Raw genomic sequence first — 27988 nt, forward strand, 5'->3', positions numbered from 1 at the left:
CAAAAGAGGTTGCTGCCCGCCGAACTGTGAGGCGCCAAGATGCACTGTAGGAGGCGAGATCAGCCCACTGGCGGTGGTCAATGGGGCAGGCACTACGAGATTTCTTTAAGCAGTCCATGTACCTCTTCTTTGGTGCACCTCTGTCTCGGTGGCCAGTGGAGAGCTCGCCATAAAACACGATATTGGGAAGGTGATGGTCCTCCATACTGGAGACGTGACCCACCCAGCGCAGTTGGGAGAATGTATATTGTGCAGAATTCATCATAACCCCCCCCCCCCTCCCCCAAGAGCAAGTTCGTGAAGATTTTAGATTCTGAAAAACTGAGGCTCAACTGCAACTTGTTGGTGCAGACCATCAGCACCCAGTGCCACACTTCTCACTTCTTCACATACTGATCTCTCCTTACTCCCACACACAAATCTCACTGTTCCAGTTTCATGCTCCAGATAGGAGGTAATTCTGAGGCAGTGGCTCCCATGGTCGCAGAGTGGGAAGGAAGACTGAAGCATTCTAGCAGAGGTCAGGGGCCAGCAACATAGCAGGTGAAACACTGGACATAACTCCAAGTCAGGGCAAACCTGTTAGAGATGGGCAGTCAGTGAGAGAGTACAACCTGTACCCAGTTCTGCTACAGGGAGGGTTGTGGAAAGAAACAAAGCAACCCCAACCATCACATCACTAGTATCCTGTGTAACCAATCCTTTTTAAATCTCTGGAGAAGGAATGCAGAGGGAGGACATTAACTCATTCTCAGAAAAGGTTTCAGGTCTAAATAGAATGTGTGTTCAGATAGTTTAAACCATTTCTCCTGTCCCAAAGAAATTAATGCACCTCTTGATTTTTGAAATTATCACTTAATAAAAGAGTCAGTGTTAGTTTTGTGTTCTTTTGTCTAAACTCAGTCACATAGGTTTGAAGATAATGCCATCCATTAAGGCTTTAGTAATAGGTTTATTGGTGACTTTTCACTAAAACAAACCAAAATAAAATGGACAGCATTCCTATTAAATCATTCTAGTTAATAGTCCCATCAAGTGTCACATTCAGTGCAGGAGATAAGGCAATTTCATGCAGCTTCTGGCTTTTTGGAGGCTTGTGCGGACTCAAAAGGCCAACGTGGCCTGTTTCCGCTCCGTAAATGGTTATATGGTAACTCGTGGTGTATTATTGTTGATGTAAGGAACTGCATACTCAGTGTGCATCAGACTTTATACACCATCCTGATCAAAACAGTTGAAACTCTGATCAGTCATTCTGTGGTACGGAAACTCTTATGGTCCTGCACTTTAAACTTGACTGACAGTGACTTCAGCTGACATTTCTAACTTATGAAAAATTTCTGACATGGAGAGTTCTTTAAACCCACGTGTACACTGAGGAGTATCTACACCGGGGAAGGTAATTCAGGGCAATTTCTGTGGTCCAGGTGGTTTGTGGTCAAGGTTGCTGGACTTGAGAGTTAACCTGCATAGCCTTTCTTAAAAGTCGTTAATATTTCACAGTCAATGACTGCCTCCTCAGCTCATAGGGAAGCTGTGGTTATGGGTCAAGAAACTCACTTCCTGGATAACTACATTTCCCTTATCTCTTCTTTCTTGTGCTGTTCTCCAGGATCATTCAGGCTCTGGACTTTCTTGCTGTTTTCCCCCTCTGCAGCAGTGAGCTGTCTTGGATTGATAGGCTGTGTCACCAACAGTGGACAGTTGAACATTTCTTTGGCACGTTTTTATCTTCAACCCCAAACTGATGCAGACATCAGTACCACATCTTTGGGGAACTTTGGCATTCTCTATTAGGAGATCTATTCATGTTCAGCTAGCTGGAGAATGAATTGGTGTTGTGCCAGGGAAATGGAGGATAGCCTTTGTTGCCTACAACTCAACCATTTGAAAATTGCTGGTTGTTGAAATTTCCAGCAATGTTTACTTCCTCAGGACCAATTGTTTGCATCAAACATAATATTAGTCATGTCCAAATTCTTGTCATAACCTACAATGAGGGAATTGAAAATTTCTTGGTGATGAAGAGTTCCAAGTTATTAAGGTGAGGGAGCTCTTATTGACAGGAATGCAGTCAGCAGCTACTAACACGGTTTTTTAAAAAAAAGGCAGCGCTATCACTGGTATGGACCTGTGGAGAGCAGGGTGCAGCGACACAACATTCCTCCGCAGGGTACTACCACCCAGTCCAACTAGGATTTAAACTGTGTGTAAATGGAGCCAATGGTGTTTTAAAATGGGTCCAAGACTTTGGCACCTGTGCTGGCTGCAGCCTCGAGGGGTTGCAGACTTTGGGGAAGCAGAGGACTGGCTAAGGGCACCATAAAATGGGGAGAACCCCCCCCGCCCCATTTTAGAAGGAGAAGCAGAGGAGATGATCCTATGGGACAGGACCTCAGCAGCAGACCAGTGAGGTGCTCTGTGGCTGAGGAGCACACAGGTGGTGGGCTGTTGGCGATTTGAGGCAAGGAACCCATACTGGCTACTGGCGACTCATGGTCAAAGGACTCACACCAGGCTGTGGACTGCTGGAGACTGGCTGAAAGGTACCAGATACCAGAACTGGGATGCGAGATGTTGCTGAGGGCAGGAGGGACTCCCAAAGGATCTCTGATGCTGAGGGCTTTCAGATCACGTCTGAGGTTTGGATATGGAGCTCAGGTTGCTAAATAATTTAACTAACTAGTTTTAAACCAATGAAGGCCTGAAAATTCATGCCGTTTTGGACTGAGAGGCAGGGAGGTGGTCAATCTTTACTTGCAAATGTTGATGGCAGGCACAGTCCCAATATTAATTTTTTGAGTCAGTCAATAGAGTTATTGTGCATAAGATAAGTGGTCCGTTGCTGGCACTGTAGGCATCGAGTGGGTGGAGCGTTATGGAGAGTGTAGGCATCGAGTGGGTGGAGCGTTATGGAGAGTGTAGGCATCGAGTGGGTGGAGCGTTATGGAGAGTGGCATCTTGCACTTGCAAACATGTATTTTAAAAAAATGTTTGGAAATTGTCACCAAACGGTCCCTTTGCTGACCAATTGTTTCCAAATGGTATCCTTTCATGCCACTGGTGGTGGCTGTATGGCCAATAATTGTCAAGTGTGCTAAGTGGTTGTTGGAACAAGCTTTGTAATCACGATCAAGTAACTTAAATGTTTGATCATTCACCTGCACTTTATTTTATAATACTTACCAAGCACTATTCTCATTTGTATTACCGTTGCTTTGTTAACCAATTGTTAGTCAGATGTATGAGACAGTCAGAAAACAATATGTATGAAGGGGTTCTTCTCAGATTGGCAGTCTATCATTTTAGTCCCACAGAACCATAGAATATTACAGCATAGAAAACAGCTCTTTGGCCGTTGTGGTCTCTCTCTCTATCTCGAATCTCCCTTCATTCTTCTATGGTCCAGGGAATAAACACGCTAGTAAATCTTGTCTGCACTCCTCCAGTTTTATCTTTCCACTAGCTCAGGGACCAAAACTACACAGTACTCTAAATTTGGCCTCACCAGTGTATCTGGATTCCTCTGCTCTAGAATACTCATCAATGCCCTACCATTTACTCTGCATATCTTACCTTGATCTATTCTTCCAAAATGCAACACCTAACACTTGTATGCGATAAATTCCATATTCCCGCAAGGATATTAGTTCCCTTCCAGTTCAGGTGCAGACCATCCTGTCGGAAAAGATCCCACCTTCCCTGGAAGAGAGCCAAATGATCCAGAAACTTGAAGCGTTCCCTCCTGCACCATGTCTTCAACCACATGTTAAGCTGGATCATCCTCCTATTTCTAACCTCTATAGAATGTGGTACAGGCAGCAATCTGGAGATCACAACTCTGAAGGTCCTTCAACTTCACACCTAAATCCCTGAACTCGCTTTGCAGGTCCTTATCACTCAGCTCCTCTCAGACTCCGCAGAAGGCCCACATTCATTTCAGAGTTTACTAATGAACAAAACTAGGCAAATGTAAGTGGTGATAATGATGCAAAAAGGCCCCAAGGAGATAACACGGCATGTAGAGTACAAAATGGAAACTTGTAAGGCTTTTGGTTCAAAGAATAGAAAGGCCAAATTTTTTTTTTGGCAAGAGCCTGGAAAACATTGATTCTCAAAACTGTACAAGCGTTCTTGTACAGAAAATACTCAGCAGTAACAGCTGGTAAATAATACAGAAATGTGTACATTGGCTAATATTACAAAAAGATTTGAGTACAATGGTAAGGATGTCTCAATGCATTTGCAAGGATTTACTGAAATCTGGAGTACTGTGTTCAGTTTTGGTCCCCTGAGAAAGCATAAAACTACTTTAGAGTGAGTACACAAAATATTCACCAGACTGTTGCCTGGGTGGCAGGTCTGTCATACAAGAAGAAATAGAGTAGAGTAGGCTTCTATTCTCTACATTTTAGAAGATCAAGAGGGGATCCATTTGAAACATCAAGATTCTCACTGCAGGATAGTTAGGGGAATAATATTTCCTCTGGCTACAGATCATAGACTCAAAATAAGGAGGACATTTAGGACTAAAAGAAGGAGAAACTCAGAGTAGAGCACCTTGAACCTCTACCCTGGTGTGTGATGGAGGCTCAGGATCCATTACAATGAAGACATTTCTACATATTAAGAAATCAGGGTATGGGAAATGGTGTTAAATCAAAAGATCAACATGATCTGCCTGAATTATGGAAGAGGCTGATGGGACTTAAAGATGAGTTCTTTTTCTTATATTATCTCCTTGTGCTCCAATTATTTGCATTGCAACCCAAAAGTTGCTTTATTAAAAATCTGTACCAAAACATACCATTGCAGTATTTTCATGGCAGTTATAATTTAGGTTCTAACTATGCAAACAAAGCTAATTCTCACTGAAAAGCAACATACCTGTACTATCCTACACATCTTTGTTAATCACTAAATTTCACAACCCGATTTTCAACTCTTTCATTCAACTTATTTACACTAAAACCTCTGGTATCCATCACCTATGAGGATTGATAATGCCGTATAAGTGAATTTTCCAGCTGCTTGAGACTGTGTGTTGCATGAATGGAGAACTAACAGCAAGGCACACCAATTTTAAACTTCCATATTTTTTTAGCCATTTATTTCCTATGAATTTTTTTTGCCAGTTGCCTGAATTCTGGAAACAGGGATTTCACTGTACAATAAAAAATTCAGAACTACATAGTTGATCAGACTATACACTAAGCTTACAAAATACAGAGGGAAATTTACATAATTGGAATAGTGACAAGGTTTATCTAAATATATGGATTTCAAAGTGCAGTCAAATTTAAACTAAACTTAATTCTTTAAAATAAACAAACTATGGAAATAAATTTACCTATCTTTTACAATATACTCATATTACTGGTATTAAGAAACATCCCAGAATACCAATTAAAAAACTACTTACCAGATAGCTTTATGCCCTCTGCAAGGCCATAAGGAAGATAGGCAAAGATTATCAACATTCCAAATTCAAGTGATGGTGTCTTTCTGAGGTCAATGTGCTTTAGCAGGTAAATACTTGTATGTTAAGAATAAATGCACGTTGGTACAAAATAATTCTTGCAAATTAATTCATTGTTCAGTTCTACACACCTGAAATGATCATTTCAAAAGTGAACAAGAGGGCAAAGGCAGAAGACAGTGGGGTGAAAAAACCCTCAATCTAATTTAGTGAAAGAAGCAGTCTGAGGTTACCAGAGGGAAGTAACTTTGAATATGTGATTACAGATACAATGATAATCAAAAGATTTATAACAAATATGTATATTAAACTGCAAGAAAAGGAGAATGAGGAAACAAATGGTAAAACTAAACAAAAATGGGAACAAGATTTAAATATAAAGATAAAAAGGGAAACAAGGGAGAAGTTATGTTCTGGAACGATGAGAAATACAATAAATACGAGGTTATGTATGATACAATATAACTGGATACACAGGCTATACATTACACCTCAAAAGTTAAATAAATGGGACCCAACAGTATCTGACAGATGTTTTCGATGTAAAAAAGAAAGGGGAACAACAATTCATGCAATCTGGACATGTAAGAAAGTAGAAAAATTTTGGGAAGATCTAAACCAAATATTAAATAAAATTACAGAAAACAATATACCAAAGAATCCAGAGATCTTTCTCCTAAGTAACATAAAAAACAAAGAATTTGGAATTGATTTGGAGGATGCACAAAAAAGATTTGTTAAGATAGCTCTAGCCGTAGCAAAAAAATGTATTATGTCAACCTGGAAATTGGAAGATAATTTGAAAATACAACAATGGTATATAGAAATGAATAAATGTATTCCATTAGAAAAAATAACATATAGTTTAAGAAATAATATTGAAAAATTTGAACAAATATGGGAGCCTTACATGAAACACAATAGTGAAAACCTACCGGGGACATTCACTACCTAAATTAATGAATGGAGAAGGAAATGAAAAGAATTGACTCAGTGGAATTTCTTGTTTATTTTTATTGAATGACAACATTGTTTGACTGGTTTAATGTATCCTAGATTTTGTACTTTAAATGGACGGGAGGGGGGAGGTAGGGAGGGTGGGATGGGAGGAGGGGGGGGGGGGGGGGAGAAAATGGCACTGTATATATTTGAAAAGGAAAAAGTATGTATCATGGTTAATGTGGTTTATGGTGTGAAAAATAAATAATTTTAAAAAAAATCTTATTTAGTGAAAGTATTACATTTTCATTTGACATCTGAGCAGATTTTCAGATGTCCCAAAATCACAAGTCTCCTGCTCTAGATTTTGGCATTAATTCCAGAGAAGATTCTGGACACAGCCTTCTGCCAGGAGGTTTATTGTCAACTCATTTGTTTAGACCAGAGCAGTGTAGTCCAGCACAGCACAGAGCCTCTCTCAGTTCAAGGACCCAAAACAGCTTTGATTACTGGGAAGGGCCTGTCAATATAGTGACCAGCTGTCAAAAGTTGCTAATGCCATAGAGCACACATGTCAAACTCTGGCCCGCGGGCCAAATTTGGCCCGCGATATAATTATATTTGGCCCGCAAGATCATATCAAAAATGTACTAGAGGTGGCCCGCTGGCCGCTGCGCCAGTATAGCGCATGCACAGTAACCGCTGTGTCCCAGGGTGAGAGAGAGAAAAATCCTGGTCCTTGAAAAGTAGTGGTGGGTGGTTTTATAAACACGCTGTCGTGTCCCCCCGCCCACTCCCCCACCGCAGCGCGGCCTGGCCTGGCCGGTGTCAGGGGAAGCCAAGGCCGCTTCTCAGCGCCCAGAACCCCAGTGGCACAGCGTTTCTTGGAGCTGCAGATGGAGTCGGGTCGCCGGAGGGAAGATTGGGGCTCCCCGCCGGGCGATGGGGGCGCCGGCCGCCCTGCGCCTTCCCACCGGACCAGCGGCGGGTGCCCGGAGTACACGTGGAGAGCGAGGCTGGTCGGGCAGGTAGGGTGGAATTCCCCGCCAATCTTCTCCACCGCTGACCGGGATCCCAGCGCGGTCCTGAGCGCGGAGACTGCCCTGGAAAGGTCCTGGGACACCGGCACGGAAAGAAGAGCAGGGTCCGTAGAACATTACAGATCAGAAACAGGCCCTTCGGCCCTTTGACTCTACCTCGTGAAAACCCAACACTGGAGAAACTCAGCGGGTTAAACCGTATCCTTTATCCAGCAGAGAGGTACCTGACAATGTTTGGCCCTTGATCCCCCTCATCAATGTATGAGCGAAAGTCTGTGGTTCTCGTAAAAACAACAGAAGGGAGAAACTCAGCAGGTCAAAGGGGGTCCGGGAGAAACTCAGCAGGTCAAGGGGGGTCCGGGAGAAATTCAGCAGGTCAAGGGGGGTCCGGGAGAAACTCAGCAGGTCAAGGGGGGTCCAGCAGAAACTCAGCAGGTCAAGGGGGGTCCGGGAGAAACTCAGCAGGTCAAGGGGGGTCCGGGAGAAACTCAGCAGGTCAAGGGGGGTCCGGGAGAAACTCAGCAGGTCAAGGGGGGTTCGGGAGAAACTCAGCAGGTCAAGGGGGGTCCGGCAGAAACTCAGCAGGTCAAGGGGGGTCCAGGAGAAACTCAGCAGGTCAAGGGGCGTCCGGCAGAAACTCAGGGGGGGCCTGACCTCGCCAGGACCGTTGCCCACTCCCCCTCCCTGCCGCAGGCCGACCCGCGACTCATGGTCACTCATGGTGACGGGGCCGCTGATCCGCCGAGATGCCGCCCTGCAGCAGGAGCTGATGCCCCCGCACTGTCATTGTCCAACCCGATCGCCCGCAAACCCCGCCCTCCCGCACACAGGCCTGAGTAAGGATTATGAACTTTAATCTCAGGATAAAACGATCTTCCAATAGTTTCATGTCACAGTGATCATTAGGCATAAAACTGGAAAAGTGTGTAAATCAAAGGATATCTGTATCAATGGAAAAAGGGCATGGCAAATAACCCTGCTAGAGTTCATGCCCACAATCAGTCACCCATTGGATTGTTTCAGGAATCATGTTATTCTCCCACATTCTCAATAGCCCTCAGATTTTACTATTCGACAGCACACTAGCAACATTTGACACATCCTCTATAGAGAAATATTATTGATTGAATATTTTATTTCTCATTTGTTAATGCTTCTGGAAAGAGTTTATCCAAAACTATTATTGATCATTTATTTTAATAAGAAAAAGTTTAACATTACATATGTTGAAGGAAGGAAACATGCAGATGTTGTTGAAAATTTTCAATAAATATTTAGTTCGGCCCTCGACTTAGTCGAAGTTTTTAATTTTGGCCCTCCGTGAATTTGAGTTTGACACCCCTGCCATAGAGTTTTCGATTTTCCCTGATATCCTGAAACATCCAAATCACTCAATAACTATTAAAAATAAAAGCATTATTAAAAATTAACTTAATCAAATCCAAAACACAAAACTCAATATATATTTCTCCTACTCAGTTCAATACATTATTAATGGCATCATTACCACATGCATTATCTGCTACCATCAGGGTAAAGGTACAGGAGCCTAAAGACGAGCACAAGGACAGCTTCTTCCCCTCCGCCATCAGATTCCTGAATAATCAATGAACCAAAGACACGGCCTCACTTTTCGTGCACTACTTTAAATAAAAATAACAATGTTGTAAGATGTTTATAACAGGAATATTTACAACTGTGATGCTGATGCAAAAAAATGTCATGACAGTAAATTCTGATCATGTTCACCATGGAGATTTCCCAGGCTGAGAGCCAAGAAATCTGTGGAAGCTCATCGTGTTCCATTGGAACTGTACAAAGGCAATACAGCTGCCTCAGAGCTAATGTTCCGCAGAGAAAAGAACGACTCTGTAGTAATAATTTAGTTATGGTTGATATGCAGATGGCTCTGTTTTGTTATGTGAAACCAACAAAATATGGTAAATGGAGATGGGTAGATTTATATTTTTGATATAGAGATTATTTGTACCAAATGTGCAAGTACTTAAATCTTATTGAAACTGCTTGGCAATTTTTGAGATAGAGTTTCGATTTATCCAGTTGAAGTGAGCTGAAGCCTGCAGTGAAAGATTTGAAAGTGGAACTTTGAGCAAACATTTAATTGATCCTACTTAAATATGTTAGAACTTTGAGGTGGATACTCTGTTACTCAAGATAACCCAACAGCAATATGTACCACAGATTTTCATTTCTATCAACATTCCTAAAATTTTGAGCACAAATAATAAAATTATATGAATTAGATCATATTCTCAGACCAAAAAAGATATCAAAGCAGAGATGAGACCAGTGAGCGTTCCAAGGGCAGCAGATCCAAAAAACATCTTGAGGAAGTAGCCGAGAGCCTGCAGAAACGTCTGCCATCCACTCACATCGGTCGCGTTCTCTCTGGCTAATCCTTCAGCTGTGCTAGAGTACAGCATTTGAACATGCAGTCACCACACATGAACTGGTTCATTAGTTGCACAATGTTGTCTGCTGAACAATCGGGAATCATAATCAATGGTAACACATTATTGATCAGGATCAGATTCAGGGAGAAATTAGCAGAGACAGTCCCTTTGCCCCCACGGATCTATGCCCATCATCAAACATCCATTTCTACATTTATCCTAACCTAACTCACATCCCAGTCACACATTCCACTCCACCCCCCACCCCCACCTAATTCTATCACTGTACACTCAGGCAATTTACAGCGGTCATTTAATGTACCAATTAACACATTGTTGGTTTTCTGGTGGAGAGTTAAGCACCTGGAGGAAACTCACATAATCATAGTGAGAAAATGCAAACTCGAAATAGCACGAAAGGGCAGGTTTGAGCCTCTGTAGATAGTTATGAGGCAACAGCTTTATAAACCAGGTCACTGTGCCACCAGTTACACCACTGTGCCAATTATATACAAAATGCAAACTGTAAATAGCATGAACAGAAATAGGATAATGGACAAATATCTAGTCAATGAAGACCAGTCAAATAGCTTATAGTATTATATGATTAAAAATTCTTAAAATTTACGAGAATTACTGTACGTTAAAAAATAACTGAACTGCTAAGTGAAATGATACACAATAGTACAGCACAGTAGGGGTCCCTTTGACCCATGAAATTGTGCTGAACTACGGTACCTAAACTTACTCCACATCAATCGAACCCTTCTTTGTCTCAGTCCATGATCCTCCATTTTTGTTACATTCATGTGACGATCTAAGAATCTTTTAAATGTCCCAATTATATCAGCCTCCACCACCACATCCAGCAATGTATTCCAGGTACAGACCACTCTCTGTATAAGAACCCTGTCTCTAACATTTGCTCTAAACTTTCCTCCACTCATCTTAAACAGATGTCCTCTGGTATTGGCTACTGCTGCCTTGGGAACAAGGCACTCTCTGTCTACCCTTTCTCCCACATTCTTGTACATCTCTATTAAATGGCCTAACATCCTCCATTACTCCAAAAAGAAAAGCCCTAGCTTCTGAGCCAAGGGGGGGCATCCATGGGAACCGCCCTCGCAAATGAGGTGCTGTGCCCCCCCCCATACGGTCACGGTCATTGCCAGCCGTCAGACCCGCCCTCACCCGCATCAATAGTGTCTAGGTTGGTGCATGCTAGCGACTCTCCACCCACCCCCAGCTGCGTCACTAGCGTACGTCAAACATCAGTAGCATCTAGTGACACTTGACACAATAAAAGAAGTGCTTTTGTCTCTTGTCAGAGGGGCAGATAGGTCCCTGCTAGCACCCCCTCACAACACCCCCCCCTCCCCAGGCAACAGGTAGGTCCTGGCTAGCATCCCCCTCCTCCCCTCTGCCAATCGAGCCGCCTCTAACATTTGTTCTGGTGCCGATCCTGCTTCTGAAGACATTCTCCAATCCAGGCAGCATTCTGGTAAATTTCCTCAGCATCCTCTCTAAAGCTTCCAGATCCTTCCTATAATGAGATGACCAGAACTGAACACAATACTCTAAGTATAGTTTAACAAGAGTTTGATGGAGCTGCAACATTACATTGTGGCTCTTGAACTCATTCCCTGAACTCATGAGGGCCAGCAACCCCACCCCCCACCTTTCTCATTTAAGCATCTGCCTGTTTTTCAGCACTCCTGAAAAAGGGCTCAGGCCTGAAATGTCAGCTGCCTTTTACTTTCCATGGATGCTGCATGCTGAATTTCTCCAGCATACCACACACCTTCGTAACTACTCTATCAACTTGTGAAGGATCTATGCACTTGGACCTCAAGATTCCTTGGTTCCGCCACACATCTTGTCATTAACCAGGCACTCTGTCTTCAAGTACGATCGACCAAAGTATACTACCTCATACTTTTCCCGAATAAACTCCATCTGCCACATTTCTGCTCAAGTCTGCATCCTGTCTTTGTCCTGTTATAACCTACGACAACCTTCTACACTATCCCTTTCTTTGGCTTGGCTTCGCGGACGAAGATTTATGGAGGGGTAATGTCCACGTCAGCTGCAGGCTCGTTTGCGGCTGACAAGTCCGATGCGGGACAGGCAGACACGGTTGCAAGAGAAAATTGGTGGGTTGAGGTTGGGTGTTGGGTTTTTCCTCCTTTGTCTTGTCAGTGAGGTGGTGAACCTCCACTTCAAAGGAGGTTGCTGCCTGCCGAACTGTGAGGCGCCAAGATGCACGGTTTGAGGCGATAGCAGCCCACTGGCGGTAGTCAGTGTGGCAGGCACCAAGAGATTTCTTTAGGCAGTCCTTGTACCTCTTCTTTGGTGCACCTCTGTCTCGGTGGCCAGTGGAGAGCTTGCCATGGAACACGATCTTGGGAAGGCGATGGTCCTCCATTCTGGAGACGTGACCTACCCAGCGCAGTTGGATCTTCAGCAGCGTGGATTAGATGCTGTCGGCCTCTGCCATCTCGAGTACTTCGATGTTGGAGATGAAGTCGCTCCAATGAATGTTGAGGATGGAGCGGAGACAACGCTGGTGGAAGCGTTCTAGGAGCCGTAGGTGATGCCGGTAGAGGACCCATGATTTGGAGCCGAACAAAAGAGTCTGGAAAAACAACCAACTGAAAAACCTCACAAAGATTAGCGTATACAGAGCCGTTGTCATACCCACACTCCTGTTCGGCTCCGAATCATGGGTCCTCTACCGGCATCACCTACGGCTCCTAGAACGCTTCCACCAGCGTTGTCTACACTATCCAGAACAGCCTTAACCGTCATGCAAACTTATTGACCTACACTTCCACTTCTGCAACAAGTCACTTGTGAAGATAACAAATTACAGGGGTTCCCAAACCAATCCCTGCAGAACATCACTAGTCACCCATCTCGCAGGCAGAATACACAGCCTCTACTACCACCAGCTAGCTTCTGAATCCCTGCAGCCAAGTTTCCATGGATCCTATGCCTCATGAATTTCTGCATGAGCCTACCATGGAGAACCTTGTCAAATGCCTTACTAAACTCTATGTACACATCCTTCAACTTCTTTTGTCACTCAATTACCATGCTTCTTCAAATACTAGTAAATCATGTCCATAAACATCTTCTCTAATAGAAGGGTTAGGGTTAAAATACATTAAGGAAGTGCATATAAAAGAAAGCTTACTTTGTAAGGACTATAGAAACTGCATCATTAAGAATGCTCTCTCCAAATACCAACATATTCAGAACAGGATCCACGTTCAGAGCATTAAAAATGGCAATCGTTGCTACTGGGTCAACAGCTGAGATAAGAGAGCCAAATGCGAAACTGCAAAATAAGACCAGTGGAGAACCATAGGTAAGATTCCACAAAATGCTTTAATTATTATCAATCACTTCAGATTTATTGTCAGAATACATACATGACATCACATACAACTTTGTCCTATGGGCAAGGCAGAAATTCTACTTAATGGTAGTGCAAAAAACTGTACTCAACGTACACATGTTAACAACTACAGAAATGTAAACAAACTGTGTGCACAAAAAAAATCACTAACGTACAAAACTCCTTAAATGAGTTCCGATTGAGTTTGTTGTTGAGGAGTCTGATGGTGGAGGGGGAGCAGCTGTTCCTGAACCTGGTGGTGCGAGTCTTGTGGCACCGATAACTTTTTTAAAAATAGTAGCTGCGAGAACAGAGCACGTGCTGGATGATGTGTATCCTTGATCATTGCTGATGCTCTCCTTGTATAGAACTTTTCATTCAATGGAGACACAAGGAGACTGCAGATGCTCAAATTTTGAGCAAAAGGAAGCAAACTACTGGAGAAACTCAGCAGATCATGCAGCATCCATGGAGGGAAAGTCGGTGTTGAGTCAATATCCTGATTTATGACGTAAAAAAGGAGAGGGAAGATAGACCATGATAAAAGGGTCAGTGGATGACTGGTGCACAGAGGAAGGATAGAGCCAGGTGGAACAGTTCAGACAATGATAGAAACAAAAAAAATGGAGGTGTGGGCAGATGGAGTCAGGAGGAGATTGGGGAGAGTGAAAGTGAATATAGTTGCTGAAGGAAGGAGATAATCAGAATGAAGCAATTCTAGCCTGAGGAGAACAGTGGAAAAGGGGAATATGGTAGGACAGGTGTGGAGAGATGGAGTAGGATCTGGGTAACAGATCTGGGTGAAAGTGTTTATGAGAGGACCTACGTAAATGAGAAGCAGAGAAAGATTAAGGGGGAGTGAGTTACTTGAAATTGGGGAAATTCAAGTTCTTACCATTGCATTGAAGACTAACCAGGCAAAATGGGAGTCTAGTTTTCAACCATCTTTCACACAATCTTTATTTTTGATCCTTGAAGGAAACATGTTGGTATTAACAGGCACCTTTCTTTTGCTTCACCACCCCATACCCCACTGGGAAAGGGAATTCCACAGATCTGCAAATATTCCTAGAATCTGATAATATTTTCCAGACATGGTACAAAAACATTCAGCCTTGACAATTCTATTGGCTGATTTTCAAGATTTTCTTAGACTGGCTGATTAAATATTCAAGAAACCTCTGCCTCAAGTTAGCCAGTCTGTGAAAATGGCATAATTTTAGAATTCCTGAACCATCAACCAAAAACTAGTTTAACAGTGGGCAGAAATGGAAAGTGGCTGCCAGAAAGCACAAGATAATTGTTGGGTGAAAGCCTCAGACACTCCTTGGAAAATATCTATGAAGGAAGGCCTCCCACTTTATCACCACATCACCATACTCTTAGAAACATATTAGTTGTCATCAGGAGATTCACATCAGAGTAAATGATATTCGAATATACAGAAGATCAGGGGACAAAGATTTACCAACAAACATAGAATTGCTTGAAGAACTCAGTAGGTCAGACAACAACCACAGGTAGAAGTGGTCAGTTCAGTTTGTTTGCTCAGAATTCCAACATCTGTAGCTTTTGTGTTGCTCTAAAGTTTTACCAATCATCCAAGATGGGATTGGCCAGCATAATTTCACATAAGCAAATGAATACCTTTCTAAAACTTGACCATGGCTGTGCATGGAACAGTCCTGTATTCTGTGCACACAAAGTGCAATTAAACTGCATTAACAATTGTATTTTCATTCAGTGGGAGATCTACAGCTGGACAACATGAGCCTCGTGAATTAGGCAGTTTTCTGCTTCAATTGCTGATTCAGATCGAATTGCCTTTTTGTACGTGGCTCTACTCTAGAGTGGCGACCCCTTAATGCTCATGTACATCAAAAGCAAAGTGCTTCGATGCAGTTGCAGTCAAAACATTTGACTACAATATATGGGCCTCACGCAAATTAGATAACGAACAAGCTGTGGGAGAGGAACAAGCTATGGGAGAGTAATAACAGTCTCAAACAAGATGAAGAAGAACATGAAAAAACTTTGTTAACAAGATCTGTGATAGGATGTACTTTGTTCATAGAATCTTTCATACAGGAATTATGTGGTCAAGAAACTGAGGATCATCAAATATGATTTTTGTTTCTGCAGAAACTATTAGAAAATCCCACATGTATTGAATTATGAATCATGTTGAAATAATCACCTGTCTGTCACTGTGAGTTTATGGATAACTTCAGCCTACAATGAGAAGCAAAAGAAACCCCATAAATATTAAAATAAATACAGGTCAACTTCAGAAGCATACTGACTTGTTAAAGCCAAACAACATAGGGAAATAGTGCAGTTAATATCTTAAATGAAGACTATTACATTTAATTTTTAGGTTTAGAAAAAAAAAAATCGCTGGAAAGCAATCCTGGATGATGACAATTAAATTGAGATGATGCATTTATCTGTGGCTCTCAAAGTAATTGTTAACTTGGCTTAGTAATGACATTCACTTCTAATTACATTCTGTCCCACAATGTTTATCAACATTTCTCCAATACAAAGTTCCATTTGTCCTGGAGCAGATGAAGCATCTTTGAGACCAAACATTACAGGGTTGAAAATAACTTGAGGACAGTTTCCTGATGGACTACAATTATGAACTGTTGTCTTTGAGTACTTGGCAAGTACCAATTCAATGCTGCATTTGTCAACATAATAATAATGGCAATATTTAAAACAGTTCACTGGTTTTAAAGCAGATTTAAAGCTGTGAAAGGGACCCTACACATTCAAGCATTCTTTCATTACACTCAAGGTTCAAAGGTGGAACATGAATACATAGACAAGAAGCTAAGGTCAAAAACCTATTTCCTCCATTTTCTCTTAATGGTCCATTGTTAATTGAACAAGATAGGCAAGAAATAACTCATGCCATAAATATCAACTTTGAACAATTGTAGTTTCCAGTTCCTCTGGTAATGTATAAGCATACAAAATAAATCAAGTCAACTCCGATGCATTTCTGGTCCATTTAAAGGACCAAGACCAAATAGACTGAGACATAATCAAGATCAAATATTTACATTGTGGTCAACTCACCTTACCAAGAAAGTACACTCCACCACCAACAATGAAAGCTGAAATTGCTGTGCCAAATACAGCAAAGAGGGTAATGGAGCCAATATTCTGGAAGAAATTGCCCTGAAATAAAAAAATAACCTTAAGATAATAAGCTGGACAGAAATAGAATTTCTGATGGAAAAATTCTACTTTCAAGCCGAATACTCAAAAATAAAGTAGAAAGAAAAGAGGAAAATCACATGCAGGAAGGTTTAGCTGGAAGCAAAAGAACAATTTCACCTTGTGCTTTGAATATTGCTTGCATTTTCAAGTTTTATATTTTTGTAAGGAGTAGAAATTTAGGCCTACCAACATTTCCTTGGAACAGAAAAAGAGCCATTCAGTACATGCTGGTTCACTGAGCAATTTAACTCCCCCAATACTATATTAAGTTCACCCAGATTTTGCTTCTTACCAACTTAATAAGGGCAATTTAGGCAATCCCTTTATATACATACAAATACACTTATCTTTGGGATGTAGGAAGAAACTAGGGCACCTGTATGGGCAAACAAGAACCTACAAAATTCAGTCTGCAAAATTATCTGTTTAAATTGAATTCTGCAGGTAATAGCCTTATTTTTTTCTTAAAATTAATCCAAAAAGCTAAAATGTTTAAAATGCAGTCAGTCTAAATCTACACTTTAAAGAACTTATAAAAAAAATTCTTCAAAAATCGTTTTGGGACGAAAAACATACACCCGTAATTTTAGTTATGTGCAATTCATCATCAAGAATTCTGTGAAAGTTTGAAGTGCTAGCACTTAAAGTTCCATCTGAAATTCAGATTTCATGACTCACATTACATTTCTTTCATAGATTGTTAACTCACTGATACAAAAAGGATCAAAAGTTGTAAGGGAAAGAATTGGTCCACTTGAAGATCAGGGATCACCTCTGCATGGAGCTCTATTTCTATTTACTTGGGAGACAGATACACGCTAATAAAGAGGGCCAAAACAGCAGTGAGATCACATACCCTACAGAGATTATAAAAGAAGACATGCTTGCTTTGTTGAGGCAAATATGGCTGACAAGATATTCCCTTAGACCTTGAGGGAGGCTTGTGCAGAAATTATAGGGGCTCTAGTAGAGATATTTAAGACATCCTGAGCCTAGGGTGAAATGCTGGATAGCTCACGGTGTTCTTTTGTTTAAAAAAAGGCTCTGAGAATAATCCAGGAAATTATAGTCTGGTGAGTTTGACATCAGTATTGGGCAAATTGTTTGGAAGGTATCCAAAGAGACCGGAATTCTAAGTAATTATATAGACAGGGACCGATTTGTGGTAGGTTATGTCTGACCAATCTTGTAGAGTTTTCAAAGAGGTAAATATGAAAGTTGATGATGGAAAAGCAATTAATCTTATCATACATGGATGTTAGTATGGCCTTTGACATGGGAGGTTGTCAAGAAGGTTCAATCGTTTGGCATTCAGGGAGAGGTAGTAAATTGGGTTTACAGAAGAAGCCAGAGAGGGGTCGAAAATGACTGCCTCTCTGACTAGAGGCCTGTAACTAGCGGTGTGCTTCAGCAATTAGTGCTGGGCCCACTGTGGTTTGTCATCTACATCAACGATCTGGATCGTGTAGTAAATTGGATCAACAAATTTGCAGATGACTCAGAGATGTGGGTGGGGGGGGGGGGATAGTGACAAAGCTCTCAAAACTTGCAGCGTGATCTGGGCCAGCTGGAAAAATGAGCTGTAAGGTGGCAGATGGAATTTAATGCAAATGTGTGAGGTGTTGTAGTTTAAGAAGATGAACCAAGGTAGGGGTTTCATATTAAATTCAAGGGACTTTGCTAATTTACGTGTTATGCCTTTGCAGACAGACAATATTGACAGAGAATACAGGATCCATACACTACATATCACAATCTATGGCTCACAATGGTCACTGTGGCAGTGGCTAGATCCCAGTCCTATTGTACAGATACCTTTATTACACAATAGATCATTTAACAACCCATCAATTTCCTTACTCTTCATGGCAGACCATATTGCCGTCATAGTGAATTAATTTTAACAATCTGCTTCCCAAAGCACGGTTAAAATATCAGTGGTGAACCCAGTTAACAGTTATGTTTTGGCATGTGGAAATCAGCTTCTCAAATTAGCAACAACCAATTGGCAATACAGCAAAATTTAGGTGCCTTTAGCACATCAGACATCATCGAATTCTACAGTAGTTGTGTAACTTCAAATCCAGGAGATTTGGTATGTCACCAAAGATTCTCATAAACTTCTACAGGTGTACCGTGGAGAGCATTCTGGCTGGTTGCATCACTGCCTGGTATGGAAGCACCAACTCTCAGGACAAGAATAAAATCCAGAGGGTTGTTACCTCTGCCTGCGACATCACAGGCACCAGACTTCACTCCATCGAGGACATCTACATGAGGCAGTGTCTTAAAAAAAAAAGCAGCTTCTGTCCTCAAAGAAAATCCCCACCATCCAGGCCATGCCCTCTTCACTCTGATACCATCAAGAAAAAGGTACAGGAGCCTAAAGAAGAGCACACAACAACACAAGGACAGCTTTTTCCCTGCTACTATCAGATAATCAATGAAGCAAAGACACGGCCTTACTTTTTGTGTACTATTATTGGTTTTTACTATATAAATAATAATGTTATAAGATGGTTATGATATGAATGTTTGCACGATGATCTGCAACAGACACCGAATTTCATGACTTGTTCATGATGGCATATTCAATCGATTCACAGGTTAACTAATAAACTAATTCTTTTCCTCCATTGAAAGACTCAGCTATCTTGCAAATGTTTTCCAGCTAACACGTAGGAAGTTTGTTCATGAAAACAAATGGTGACATTTAAAATTAACAAAAATAAATTGTTACTTTGACCGGTTCTCACTTTCTTTACATGTTCAAATCAAATCTAATGGCAACCATAAAGGTTCTACTGTTTTCTCCGAACCAGAACATTGGTTAAGGAATGAAGTCAGTCAAAATTACCATACACAATTATACTGGAGGAAAAAGTGCACAAGTAGGATGAAAACTACAATGCCCCAAAATCAAATATTAAACTTCACAAAGCGTCCTCCCGAACAATCACCATTATCAAATGATGCCAAAGTCCTTTTAAACAAGTTAAGATAAAGATTTTAAATCTAGCTGAAGGAAGAAATAATTACAAAGCAAAATACAATTTAAACAATTTGCCTTTCCATTCTTTAACCTCCTTCACTGCCCCACTTACCTTGTGTAGTGAGTAGCCAGACTCAAATATAATGGGTGGGAGTAACAAAAGAAAAAACATGTTTGGCCGAAACATTTCCTCTTCCTGTGGAATAAATAATATTTAGCTTTATTTTAAATGTTTGGCGCATGCAAGTTAACTTTTCATTAAATAAAACTGGGCATTACAAACTTCAATCTTAAATTTATCTTCAGCAGTTTTCCCATTTTACCAATTATAATTAAGAAAGATGCAATAACGACATTTTAAATAACCCACTACATAATGTAGGAGGGCACATGCTATTATACCTTCTAATTTAACCCCTCATTTTCTTTTGGGGAGCAAATAGAAAGCTTCCCAATGGGTAACAATTAAAAAAGAGCACTACTTTAGACTAAAATACCATTTTCAAGAAAGTTAATATAAAGGAGTGCACAGAATAGAAACGAAATAAATGTTACAACAAAATTAAAATTCTTCATTTAAAAAATTAGCAAACGTAAAATTTAAATATCAGGCAAGATCAATAATAAAAGTTTTTAGAACATTTAATGATCTGGGTAGAATTGTAGCAATGGGAGGTATCAAATAATATGATTGAAATTCAGTTTCTAAAATAAAAGGTTCAGGTGAAGCAAATAATATATTTAAAAAAATTTTTACTTTCAACCTTAAAGGGTTCTCATGAAAGAGTTCATAGGAATCTGTTTCCATGAGCAAAACCAAGAACTTGTACCTACAAAAATACATTCACTCCATTTTTGATTCATTCCATGACTTTGTGTGTATACAGTAATGCAAATTATATTTTTGTACCATTTATAGAATACTTTGAAATTTTTGAAGCTTGACAAAGAATAGATTGCCAAGGCATATTCACTGAACTCTAATACAAAAGTTAAAAACTAGAATATGAAAAGTTTGCTTAGTTTTGTTGTCACTACTGGTTCAGACTTTTATCATCTTTATAAAAAGGGGTTGAAGATCGATTGAAAACATGTTTTTCAGGGGAAGATATCAGGCTACGAAAGATATTCCTAATAGCATCTTGAAGACCTACCTTCCAGTTAGCCCAATGTTGCGATTCTATAATTTTTATTACAGCACCCATTAAAATTCCTATGAGAATAAAATGGAAAGAAAGGAATACATCAACAAAAAGTAAATGGAATTCTATACTCCCTTTATTTCATCCAAAATCTTAAGGTATGTCATGTGTGCATCATGCAAAAAAAGTCACCGAGCATTACAATCTCCTTTTGGTCTCCTTAGAAAATTCAAAAAGCTTTATGGTACAGTGTATTCCTAAAGGCAGAGATTGATGCAGTGTTGATGTATCAATAAATTCACTACATCTATGAATACCTGAAGATGGAATTATTAAATTTGGCATAATTAGACTAGAATTGAGACAGCAAAGGTATCTCCCAAAGATAAGAAACTAAAGCAATGAAAACAAGAAAGATAATTTTTAAAATGTGTTGTTGAAACTAGGAACTGGGGTAACTTGGGAGGCATAGAATGGGAAACCGGTCGGACTTAGTGAGAGTTAACAATCATTGATCAATTTTGTAAACCTTGGCTGAATGCTGTGCTGATAACAACCTCACACTGAACGTCACCAAAACCAAGGAGCTGTGGCAGACTTTAGGAAGGGAACCCACAGGTGTACAATCCAGTGATCATTGGGGGATTTCAGGTGGAGAGAGTGAGCAAGTTTAAATTCATAGGATTCACTAATTTGAAGGACCTTTCCTGGACCCAACATGCTAATGTCATCATGAAGAAAGCAGGTCAGCGCCTCAACTTCCTCAGGAATTTGCTAATGTTTGGCATGACATTGGAAACTTGGTAAACTTCTACAAATGTGTAGTGGAAAGTGTGCTGACTGGCTGCATCACAGCATTGTCTGAACAGAAGCCCTGCAAAAGGTAGTGAACACAGCTCAGTACATCACTGGCAAAACTCTCCCATGTCGAGAAAATCTACATGGAACGCTGCTGTAGGAGAGCAGCAGTGATCATCAAGGATCCACACCACCCAGGTCATACTCAGTTCTCACTGCTTTCCATACCAGGAAAGAGATATAGGTGCCACAAGACTAGCTGCTAATCCTCCACCATCAGCCTCCTAAACAACAAACTCAGACTCATTGAAGGACTCTGATTTTGTACATTTATTACCGATTTGCAGTTTGTTTGCTGAGATTTTTATCTCTCGTATACATATCTTTTTTTGAGTACAGTTGTTTTTGCACTCACGATAAGTATATATTCTGACTGGGCTGCAGGAAAAAGAATCTCAGGGTTCTATGTGATGTCATACATGGACTCTGACAATAAATATGATCTTTGAACTATGAGACTGACATTTCTGATTGAATGAGTTTTTATAAAAAAAAGCAAGTTACACATTTTTCCATTAGCATTTGTTTTAACATGGAAGGTTGTTAGCCTGAACATTCAATTGAGAAAGGTAATAGGGTCATTGTTCTACAGTCACAACATGGGTACAAATACAGTACTACAGAATCAATCACATTCACAAAATCTATAGTTTTATAATCAAGAAATATTTCACCCCCTAAAAAAAAGCTTAAAAATGCTCTTGAGTTCTGTTTGGTATGATGCCCGTTTCAGTGAATCAATTAGATTCCTCTACACCAAGAACACTGGCTCCAGCTGTGCACAGCATGTCGGTTCCAAAATGAATGAACCTTGATGCACCATCACATGATTGATTCTGACCTCTAGTTGCCAAGAAATGTGAACAGTAAATAAATTATGCCAACAGAAGTGTGGAAATGAAAACACGTCCCCAGAGCCAGAAAGACATACTAAATACAATTAATAGCAAGCTTACCTAAAGATACAACTGCCACACTTTCTGGAAGGAAATGCAGTTTATATTTAATTAACAGCCGTACCAATATGATGCAAATAGCTGAAAAATGGAAAAACAAAACAGGTTAAATGACATTGGTAGAAAATGAGGCAAAGATCAACTTCGGCATTTAAAAATCTGTGTGCAAAATCCCAATGCAACTTCCTTTCAATTATTTAAAACAGACATTCTAGACATTTTAAGACCTTGATCTAGTTTTCAGATTTGGGCAGTTTTGCAAATCATCCACAGTCGTGGTCAAATGTGCAATTACAATTTGTGTTCAACCACAAGCACACTACCACCATACATTAAACAAAAAGTGTAAAACACAAAATGGAGAAAAAATACTGCAGCAAATTTGGCACAATCAGTCAATTTATTTAAATTTCAAAGTTTGCAGTGGAAATTTTATTAAACTTGGATGCCAAACAAAAGACACATTTTAAACAAAGGAAACAACCCAGAGAAGTTGAGGATTTTAACATTAAAAAAATCAAGTAAATTGTTATGAACCAGATGGTGGCATTTGAAAATGCATCAGATACAGATTCAACTGCTGTTAAAAACTACATGTAAACCTAGGAAACATGAACACAAAATATTCACAAGGCAAAGAGCAGAGGGGAAATGAGAGAACTGGTTTACAAAGAGTCAGCACAGTTTTAATACATCAAATGGTCTCTTTCCATCTTGTGCAAATTCTGTTTTTTTGTGTATGAAACAAGCTTTTTCATAAAATTGAAGTGTTTATAGCCTATGCAATTTTTTAAAAAAAAGGTTAAGTATTTGGCACTACATTAATTTTACTAATATCTGAAAATAAATGATCTTCTTTGAGGGCAGTTAATGAAACTCAAAATGTGTTTGAGATGAAAAGTTTTGCTACACCATATTTATTCAGACAAATATTATTTCTGCATTAAACACAAACAAGAATTTCAGTCACAAATGTGCCCTCAAAGATGGCTAATGAAACAAAATTGGCCTGGTAACATATGAACTCGAGCCATTATTTTAACAGTTGAAGCTTTATGATGATGTAGAAAATAGCATTTTCAAATAAACTGCATGCAATATTTCATAAACAAGGTTGTCACCCAAAATGACACGTATGAACTGATGTTAGTTTGTGCATACATGAGTTTGACTTTTATACACATTCCGTGTCTGAAAAGCCTTTTGGTGAAATCTATTCCTTCTTTCTATAGCACAATAACTTTCTTTTAAAAAGGAAAGAGGAAAAGTTCAAAGAAGATAAATATTTTAAAAGTGAACAATCTTGGCTAATAAGAGAGAATGTACAAAAATCTCAAGTTAAATACTGTATTAAGCAGTTCCTATTATGGAAACTATGGAAATAAAATCACTTCAATCAGATGAAGCCATCTTATTAAACATCAACATTTAATTTTAATATTACATCTGAGAACAAAAATGGTAACTGTGAACCAGACTAAATAAGACTTGAAAATCAAGACTGCACTAATGGCTTACCTAATATAAGCAAACTGAAGAAGATAGTCATTCCACTTGATTGTTCTTCTTCTTGGGCTTCAACCCCCGTCTGTAGTGGCAGGATGGGTTTTGGTGGAGTTTCTGGAACTGGTACTGGAGTAGTGACTTTAATAATAGGGGTGGGGCTGGCTTGCAAAGTGCCATTTTGCTCCACAGTATTATTTGACAATCTGAAATGAATAAGACAGAAGACTACTGGTAAATGAATGATTCCTTATTTCTTAAGTTGATTGCCAAACAGTTTTATTATTCTTTGACCTCAACTTATTTAAATTAATTGGATGATCCATCAACATAATACAGTAAAACCCCTGGTATCTAGAATTCAAGTGCAGCCGGCAACCTCAAGCAGCCCGAAAAAAAATCAAACAGAAGGAATAAAAACATTAAAATAAATAAGAAATAGGTAAAAAGTGTGTTTAAAATGTGAAAAATTAAATGTTCTCTGAAGTAACACATAAATCTTTGTTGAAGATGGGAGCAAATATTCAGCCAGCGGAGGGAGGGCCTTGGTCGTGCTTTGCTCGTAGCAGCTGTTTGAATAAAGTTCTGTGAAACAGCAATGGTGTTGCCCAGGATGAAGAGCTGGTTGATACCACTCGCTGTTGGGGTGACTCTCTTAAAAGTGTCTCCTCATCCCTGCTTAGTAGAGACCATCCAGGTCAGAAGCAATATCTATAAACTTTGGTGGGGGGTGTAATTATCTTTCATGCTACTGCTAATCTTTCGTGAGAGTGGTAGGAACCTGCAATTGCAGCGACGGTTCATTGTTTTCAAAGAATGTGACTGAAAATAAACTAAAATGCTTCAAGATTTATATATTTATGCAAGCAAATTTTGTTCAGTGCAAGTATAGTATTTTTGTCTTTTAAACTGGTTACTAGTTACTATATAGTTTACTCTAATTACTAGTTACTATATAGTTACTATGAACCATTTTCACTTTCATGATCATCATTTTCCTTTTCTATTTTGTGATTGATTTTATTGCCTTTTTTACAAATAAATGTATTCACACATCATGACTTTGAAACTATTTTGTTACATGCAGCTTGATTATTAATTTTATTGTTGACTCTTACTAGGAAAAAGTCAGAAAGTTATGTTAGAGCCTAATGTGCTCTTCAAAGAACGTCAGAGTGTTCATGAATGGTAAAAATGAGATTGTCAACACAATTGAAAAGAAACTTCAGAAAATTACCTAATTCTACAAGCTTAGAAAAAGTTTTCATAACACCTTAATGTATAAGTAAATGGACACGAGAGTAATTTAACATATAATGTTTCCAACTAATCAAGATCAACACAAAGTTACCAGAGTGAAGCGTCAACGTGTGCTTGTTCTGAGTACTTTGCATCCATTTTCACAGAAAATAAAGAACATTTAATACAAGAAAGCCAAGTTATTAAGATAGGAGCTTCGTGGAGTTAACATGATGAAAAAAAAACTTTCACACAATGATTTAACGTCAACAATGAATCTGATGTTTCCATCTCTACAGACAAAAGTGACGTTTAAGGAAAGTGCCTATTCAAGTGGAAATACAAGTTTTTTTTAATATAACTGAAAAATTAAACCCAAGGCTTGCAAAATAACAGGAGGTGGAAGAAGAAAACATCCATCAACCTTGCATCAATGGTGGGGGAAAATCTATTTTTTAAAAAATCTATCAGACACAAAATGAATGCTTTTTGATGAATGCAAGCTATGAAATCAGATTGCAGGCAGGCTCTTCTTGACTATGGATGGGGGAACCAATAATAGATGCTGTCTAAACTTAAAAGCTATAATTAACAAAAATAAGTGTGCACAATAACAACCCAAACCAGAGCATGTTTAAATTTAGAAAAAAATTAGAAGTGGTACTGTTGACCCTTCAGTTAAATTTGAAGAAACATGGAGGCCATTTATTTAACATTTTCATATGATGTAAGTTGATCTTTTCCAAATCCTTTTCAACATTTTTTAAATAATTGGTCGCCCAGCTTTTGTTTTCTTTCGTGTTTCTTAATTTGGGGGATATTTTTTGTAATAAAATTTGATTCTGTTTCATGCTTGACCTTTAGGAGATTGGGAGGCTCAGTTTATACATGTTGCTCGATGTCTGTGTTTATATATTTTAATTGTTGTTAATGTATTATTCTTATGTTTATTAATCTGAAACTTAGATTGAAAAAGAGAATAACAACCTCAATCTATGCAATGCCTCATTTATTTTTAAATAGTAAGAAACTAGAAGTAGAACTATTGAAAATTAACATACAAATTCAACATGAGGAAGACAAATGATACAATGGCTTTATTGTAGGAGACAATAAGGAAAACAATAGAATTATTTTGCTCATTATGAAATTTTAATTTAAAAGGCATACAGCAGGGTAACAAACCATTTCGACTCACAAGTCCATGCGACTTGTGCTCTTGGGGGAAAACTCACACAGACACGGGGAGCATGTACAAACTCTTTACAGACAGCACAGAATTCGAACCCTGGTCCCGATTGCTGGCACTGTAAAGGTGCTGCACTAGCCGCTACACCAACCAGGTTGCCCCTGCCAAGGTGGTAGCTGGAACAGTGAGCACAGTTGTAATATCCCTTATCGAGCAAGGTTTTTCCTCTGAAGGGAGATTAAGCCAATATGGGTTGCTTTTTGGGGCAAAGGCAACTTGAATTTCTTATTGGGTCATATTGTGAAAAAGAATTACTTTGCTAGCAGTTCACCACAGTGGTTTCCTGTCACTTCTTCCTATACTGCCTCAAGTCTAGAAGAACGAAAGATCATCTTACTCCATCAGATCCTTAAAAAACTCGATAGAGCAAATGTGGAATTGATGTTTTTTCCTGGCTGGGATCTCTGAAACTAGGGACTAGGCTAGTTATTCAGAAAAGAGATAACAGGGAATTTCTGCATCCAGGGATAATGAATCTTTGGAACTTCTTAAGAAGCTAGCATCGGCTCAGCCACCCAGCAAATCCACACACACAGAGCAACAGATCTTTAGATATAAAAGGAACTAAGTGATTTGGGGTTAATGGAGCAAAGTGATGCAAAGCTAAAATTAAAGATAACCGAGGCAATAAGGGGCTGAATGGCCCACCCGTGTTCTTATCCTAATTTTCTTTGAAGGTACTCTTAAAAAAAAGCAGGATCAGAGAGAAGTATTGTGACAAGTGAATAAAAGCTTTTTTAAAAATACAAAGCTCGAAGTGTCTAAAATGGAGAAAAGCAAGGGAGATGCTGAGGAACATGAGAGCCCTGGGCCTTGACAGGCATGTCCACCAATGGAGTAGCAATTTAATTTTAGATGAAGGCTCGAATGAGAAATTTGCACATATTTGGAATGTAATTGGAGTGAAGGGAATCAGAAAGAAGGTGGAATAGGTGCATACAGGATTTCAAAATGAGAAAGATAAATTTAAATTTGATGGATTGTTTTTTATAAGAGAGCTAATATGGATCAGGAAAAAAGGTTTTAGTGATTGAAACAACAATGTAGATTTGTGGATGGCCTCGAGTTTGCGAACAGTAGAACAAGGAGAGCCAAACTGAATGGAGCTAAAATTGTTTAATACAGAATGACAAAGACATTTTTTGTAATAAAATTTGATTCTGTTTCATGCTTGACCTTTAGGAGATTGGAAGGCTCAGTTTATACATGTTGCTCGATGTCTGTGTTTATATATTTTAATTGTTGTTAATGTATTATTCTTATGTTTATTAATCTGAAACTTAGATTAAAAAAGAGAATAACAACTTCAATCTATGCAATGCCTCATTTATTTTTAAATAGTAAGAAACTAGAAGTAGAACTATTGAAAATTAACATACAAATTCAACATGAGGAAGACAAATGATACAATGGCTTTATTGTAGGAGACAATAAGGAAAACAATAGAACTATTTTGCTCATTATGAAATTTTAATTTAAAAGGCATACAGCAGGGTAACAAACCATTTCGACTCACAAGTGCAACCTAAGAATGGTGTTTCATTGGTTA

The 27988-nt window shown here is 39.4% G+C and overlaps 1 protein-coding gene across 1 annotated transcript in view; it reads right to left on the bottom strand.

Moving 5' to 3' along the window:
* The window catches only part of slc9a8 (solute carrier family 9 member 8), a 46173-nt gene that overhangs the window by 14812 nt on the left and 3373 nt on the right, over window positions 1-27988 (bottom strand). Inside the window, exons 2-10 of the mRNA XM_069883678.1 lie at window positions 23967-24157; window positions 22449-22529; window positions 20647-20705; window positions 19605-19688; window positions 16357-16458; window positions 15470-15504; window positions 13069-13212; window positions 9750-9888; window positions 5423-5528 (exon numbers count right to left, since the gene is read on the bottom strand). Of these exons, the coding sequence (XP_069739779.1) occupies window positions 5423-5528; window positions 9750-9888; window positions 13069-13212; window positions 15470-15504; window positions 16357-16458; window positions 19605-19688; window positions 20647-20705; window positions 22449-22529; window positions 23967-24157 (941 nt within the window). The remainder of the gene's footprint in view (window positions 1-5422; window positions 5529-9749; window positions 9889-13068; window positions 13213-15469; window positions 15505-16356; window positions 16459-19604; window positions 19689-20646; window positions 20706-22448; window positions 22530-23966; window positions 24158-27988) is intronic.

This window comes from Narcine bancroftii, chromosome 6 (genome assembly GCF_036971445.1).
Source record: "Narcine bancroftii isolate sNarBan1 chromosome 6, sNarBan1.hap1, whole genome shotgun sequence".
In the NCBI taxonomy this organism is placed as follows: Eukaryota; Metazoa; Chordata; class Chondrichthyes; order Torpediniformes; family Narcinidae; genus Narcine; species Narcine bancroftii.